At 38.2% G+C, this 6,000-nt stretch overlaps 1 protein-coding gene across 1 annotated transcript; it reads left to right on the top strand.

The window, feature by feature from the left end:
* Window positions 1-4,603: 4,603 nt before the first annotated feature.
* Window positions 4,604-5,870, top strand: LOC142179802 (uncharacterized). Its single transcript, XM_075250678.1, has 4 exons — window positions 4,604-5,011; window positions 5,102-5,323; window positions 5,381-5,785; window positions 5,838-5,870. Exons 1-4 carry the CDS (start codon window positions 4,604-4,606, stop codon window positions 5,868-5,870), a joined length of 1,068 nt encoding a protein of 355 aa, XP_075106779.1.
* The last annotated feature ends 130 nt before the right edge of the window (window positions 5,871-6,000 follow it).

Raw genomic sequence — 6,000 nt, 5'->3', positions numbered from 1 at the left:
CCAGTATAATCCCACTAGTGGGGTGTGGGGAGAGTAGTGTATACGCAGACCTTACCCCTACCCTAGGATAGAGAGGCTGTTTCCGAGAGACCCTCGGCTTCCTCCCTCCAAGAACTCCTTACCTTGCTCTTGTGGTGATTCGAATTCACAACCTCTTGGTTGGAAGTGGAGGGTGCTCACCACTAGAGCAACCCACTCTTGTCGATCTTCTTCTTTAGATATGTGATGAATTTGCATCGTTTTTCTAGTAAGAAAGTTTATGCTTTTTAACTTTTACATTTTTCTTCTTCAATTTCTTTTGAAAGAAATTTCCTGTTTCTTCTGTGCTACTATTATATTGCCTTTTTCCACCAGCTTCTTATTGTGATCCTTTGTGTAATACTGTATTAGTAAAAATAAATATTACACATGTAACTAAATATGTGGCTGATATAGCAAAGCGTGTGGATCACTAAAAAAAATGACAACTGGAGAGATGCATTAAAAGAGACACAAGTCATAACATATACGAGCAAATCACCCACGAGATGAAAGGATACGGTCGCTCAAGTCTAAGTAGTTAAATGAAGAGGCACCGACGGAGTGAATCAAGACAGTAAAGAGGGAAGATTCATGAATCGTCAATTAATGAGCGTGAATGATCACAAACGTTACAGAATCTTCATGAACAGTTATGATTACCAATTATAACGTCTCATTAATATCATTAATGCTCATAATGATTCGGTCATAAAAGGAAAAAGACATTGTATTTATAGACTCCTATATAAGGGAAGGAGATGTCACTTGTACAGACACACTCTGATTATTATTGGAATATAATTACTTTCTTGTGCTTTCTATTGATTATTTTGTCATTTCTTATTCTAATTTTCTTTCTTATTTCTGAGAGAATATTGAATTTCTTGATTATCAGTAACCCGAGTACTTCTAAAAATAGGCTTTGACTAAGAATCTAATTCTTTGGTTAAACAAATTGGTTCTGTTACTGGGAATCTGATAGTCTTCTCTTACTTTCTAAATCACTCTCTGTTAACTGAATGATGTCGAATGTCAATGACAATAACCAACAGGTAGAAGGAATTTCAGTTCCGTCACCTCAAAGAACCCCACACAATTCAAGAGAAGCATCACCAAAAGATCCACTACTCATAACAATGAACAACATGGAAATGAACAAACTGTCGAGCGGGATGCTGTGAAGCAGTTAATTGCTGAGTACGTGAATGATGCTCTCCAGGCTTTCGTGAGGAGACTACCAGCTGTGCCACCCATACCTCCACCAAACAATACTGCAATTGTGGAAATTTCACGATCGGGGTTGGCTAATTCTGGAAGCGGAGGAACTCCCAACGAGTCACGTGATGGGAGACCAGGTACGCCTAATAATTCTGATTTACAAACTTTAATACTAACCTTGAAGAAACAAGTGAAAGAACAAAATGACCGTATTGAGCAAATACCTGGCGTACCACCTGCGATCAAAGGATTTGATTTCAACAAATATTCACAACAACCATGGAAACCAAGCGCAGCTCCATTACCAATTCACAAAAAGTTCAAAATGCCTGACATCCCAAAATATGATGGAACGACCAATCCACGTGACCACGCTACTGCATTCACCAAGGGAGTAAAATGCAATGATTTAACCAAGCAGGAGATTGAATCTGTGCTGGTCAAAAAGTTTGGGGAAACACTTACTAAAGGAGCGTTAACATGGTACTCTCTTTTACCTGAAAATTCTATTGACTCTTTTGTTGAGCTTGCAGATCTATTTATAAAAGCACACTCGGGTGCACAAAAAGTTGAAATGAGAATGGAGGATATATTTAAACTAAAGCGAGGAGATACAGAATTGCTTCGAGAATTCGTAGACAGATTCCAACGTGAAAGAATGTTGCTACCAAGAGTACCTGACAATTGCGCAGCCATGGCATTTGCAAGCAATTTAAACGAGAAAGTTCAGAATCTATGATGAGGCTTAAAGAGAGCCTACGAGAATTCCCAGCCATGACATGGAATGATGTCTATAATAGGTACAGTACCAAATTACAGATTGAAGAAGATATCGTAGCTCAGTCAAAGGTTGAAGAAAAAACAGGTTCGAGGCGGTCAGAATCTGAGAAGAGGTCTGGTAAGAATAGGTACAAGCCTTATATGGGACCTTCGAGGCGAGAAGCTCGTTCCAAATTCAAAAACGTGCGGGCTGATCACAGGTTCGCAAATAGAGATTCAGGTTCGTCATCGTCGAGATTCAGAAAAGATCGAGGTGAACGTAACAGAGATGCTAATACAAATGTAAGGATTGGGGACTACAATTTTAACGTGAGTACCTCCGAGTTGGTCGCTGTTTTAAGAAGAAGCATGGGGGATAAGGTACGGTGTCCTAAAGAGATGAGATAAAATCCAAATAGAAGAAACCCAGACTTTTGGTGCGAGTTCCATAATGACCACGGCCATAGAACATAAGACTGCAGATTATTACAAGGTGAGGTGGAACATATATTGAAGTAGGGCTATCTGACGGAATTGTTCAGCGAGAAAGGCAAACAAGCTTACATGAAAAATAGGCAAGAGCCCCCAAAACCTCAGCCTCCAAAGAGAACAGTAAATGTGATAAATGGCGGAGAAGAAGTCAACGGCGTAACCTATACAACTACGAGGAAAACAACAAAGTTCACAATAACTCACAGGAAGCAAACTCGCCAAACGCTGGAAGACGGCAACTTAACCTTTGATGATGTAGATGCCGATGGATTAATGATTCCTCACAACGATGCACTGGTAATATCTTTACTTATAAATGATACTAATGTAAAACAAGTTTTGATTGACCCAGGTAGCTATGAATATCATTCTAATACGAGTGGTGAACGAAATGCTGATGGGCGATTGCGTAGTTCCAAAAGCACGTTCCTTATCTGGGTTTTATAACTCAACCATTATTTCAAAGGGCGAGATTGAACTAAGCACATACGCTTAAGGGGTTATCAAAGAAACAAAATTTCAAGTGATAGACACGGATATGGCCTATAATGTGATTCTTGGGAGGCCGTGGATTCATGATATGGATGTTGTGCCATCCACATTATATCAGGTTATCAAATTCCCTTCAAAATGAGGAGTTCAACAGATTTGAGGAGATAAAAAAACTTCAAGGAGCATCAATTCGGTGATACAGCCAAGTAAAAAAGATACGAGTGCAAGTCAAAAAGATGCGGGTGCAAGTGAGAAAGATGCGGTAAATCAAATTTCAACAGAAATTGTATCAAAACAAACAGACGTGGACTCCAGAACAGATGTAATTCAAGAGCCAGAGGAGAACGAAAACATTAAAACAATGATTGAGGAGCTTGAAGTTGTTCCACTATTCGAACAATGACCAGATCGAAGAATTCATATTAGAGCAAGGTTAAATCCAGATAGCAGAGGTGAGTTAATTGAATATTTAAAAGCTAACGTGGATTGTTTTGTATGGTCCCATTCTGATATGACAGGTATACCTCCGGAGGTGATGACTCATAAATTAAATGAGGATCTGATATTCATACCTGTCAAACAAAAGAAGAGGAAGCAAGGATCATTCAAAAATCAAGTGATCGATGAAGAGGTACAGAAACTCTTAAAGGTCAATTCAATACGCGAGGTAAAATATCCTAATTGGTTAGCTAATACTGTGGTAGTTTCGAAAAATATCGGAAAATGGAGAGTTTGTGTGGATTACACTGCCTTAAATAAAGCATGACCGAAGGATTCATTCCCTTTACCGCATATAGATCAATTGATTGATGCTACCCTAGACCACAAATTATTAAGCTTTCTAGATGCGTATTCTGCTTATAATCAAATAAAAATGGACCCCTTAGACGAAGAAAAAACTTCATTTATTACAAACAGGGGGACTTATTGTTACAAAGTCATGCCTTTTGGCTTGAAAAATGCTGGAGCTACGTATCAGAGGTTGGCGACCAAGATGTTCCAAGAACACCTGGGTAAGATGATGGAAGTGTACATTGATGATATGTTGGTTAAATCTACACAAACGGAAGATCATTTTCAACATCTTTCAACTACCTTCGAGATCCTCCGCAGATATAATATGAAACTAAACCCAGAAAAGTGCACTTTTGGCGTAGCTTCAGGTAAGTTTCTAGGCTTTCTCGTATCTAATAGAGGAATTGAAGTAAGTCCTGCACAGATTAAAGCTATTGAAGAAATACCTGATATACTCATAAGAAAAAAAGAAGTACAAAGATTGAAAGGTAGGATTGCAGCTTTGGGAAGATTTATTTCAAGATCTTCAGAGAAAAGCGTTAAATTCTTTTCAGTATTGAAGAAGAAAAATCAGTTTGAATGGACTGAGGAATGCCGACAAGCCCTCAAAGATTTGAAGTCATACTTAACAAATCCTCCCCTATTGTCTAAACCAAGAGATGGATAAAGACTAGTTGTATATCTTGCAGTTACAGAAGTAGCTATAAGTGCAGTTTTAGTAAGGGAGGACAAAGGTAAACAATCTCCTATTTATTATGTTAGTAAATCTTTATCAGATGCTGAAACTAGGTATCCTCATCTAGAGAAACTAGATTTAGCATTAGTCATGGCAGCTAGGAAATTGAGACCATATTTTCAATGCCATCCTATCTCTGTAATAACTGCATATCCATTAAGGAATATTTTGCATAAACAAGAATTGTCAGGCAGACTAGCCAAGTGGGCAATAGAACTAAGTGAATATAACATTATTTATCAACCTAGGACAACAATAAAGTCTCAAGTTTTAGCAGATTTCATCGCAGATTTTAATACAAAAATAATTCCTGAAGTAGAAAAGGAATTACAAATTTTTATCGGAGCTCATCCAGGTACGTGGACTTTATTTACTGATGGCTCTTCAAATGTCAAAGGAGCCAGTTTAGGTATTGTCTTAATCCCACCCTCAGGTGAAAGTATAAGACAAGCAATTAAATGTTATCCTATTACTAATAATGAAGCAGAGTATGAAGTTGTAATTGCAGGTTTGGAACTAGCACGAGAACTCTCCATAGAGAAAATCATGATTAAAAGTTAATCTAAACTGGTAGTAAATCAGATGTAGGGGACTTACACTGCTAGAGAGGCACGAATGCAACAATACTTAGAAAAGGCACGAGAACTGGTCAGGAAAATCCAATCATGGAAGATCGTGCAAATACCCAAGGAAGAAAATGCAGAAACAGATGCGTTGGCTAACCTTGCTTTAGTTGCAGAAGTAACAAGTGAAGAAAATGCTATTTTAATACATTTATTTCATTCAGCACTTGACCAGGATAAACATGAGGTAAGCTTTAATAATTTAACCTGGGATTTGAGAAACGAGATTGTTAATTTTTTGCAGTACGGGATCGTACCTGAAGGCAAGAAAGAATCTCAAGTGCTTCAACAAAAAGCTGCTCATTACTGCCTAATTCGAGATAATTTATATCGAAAAATGTTTGGCGGTCCTTTAGCAAGGTGCCTTGGACCCAATCAAACAGAGTACGTGATGGGGGAAGTACATGAAGGACATTGCGGAAATCACGCAGGTGGAAGATCTTTAGTTAAAACACTAATCAGGGCAGGATACCACTGGCCTAAAATTGAAGAAGATGCGGAAAACTTTGTAGCCAAATGTGATAAGTGTCAACGATATGCCAACAATATGCATCGACCTGCAGAGTTATTACATACAGTTATTTCCCCGTGGCCATTTATGAAAAGGAGAATGGATATAGTAGGGCCTTTACCACGAGCTAAAGGAAAGGTACGGTTCTTATTAATGTTAACAGATTATTTTTCAAAATGGGTCGAGGCAGGAGCATTCAAACAGGTACAGGAAAAGGAGGTGAAAGACTTCATTTGGCGAAACATTATATGCCGATTTGGAGTTCCAAAAGAAATCGTATGTGATAATGGCCCACAATTTATAGGCTCGAAAATCATAGAGTTCTTTCAAAGTTGGCAAATCAAACGAATAAC

Source organism: Nicotiana tabacum, chromosome 4, assembly GCF_000715075.1.
Source record: "Nicotiana tabacum cultivar K326 chromosome 4, ASM71507v2, whole genome shotgun sequence".
NCBI classification, from domain to species: Eukaryota; Viridiplantae; Streptophyta; class Magnoliopsida; order Solanales; family Solanaceae; genus Nicotiana; species Nicotiana tabacum.
Note: the sequence above shows the minus strand (reverse complement) of the source record. Positions and strands in the feature narration are given on the sequence as shown.

Excerpts from the sequence above, each read along its gene's own strand:
- LOC142179802 (XM_075250678.1), top strand. The coding sequence starts at position 4,604 with ATGGCAGCTAGGAAATTGAGACCATATTTTCAATGCCATCCTATCTCT. Across the intron at positions 5,012-5,101 it reads ATGAAGCAGAGTATGAAGTT|GGGACTTACACTGCTAGAGA; the intron begins GTAATTGCAGGT and ends AATCAGATGTAG. Across the intron at positions 5,324-5,380 it reads TTGACCAGGATAAACATGAG|TACGGGATCGTACCTGAAGG; the intron begins GTAAGCTTTAAT and ends AATTTTTTGCAG.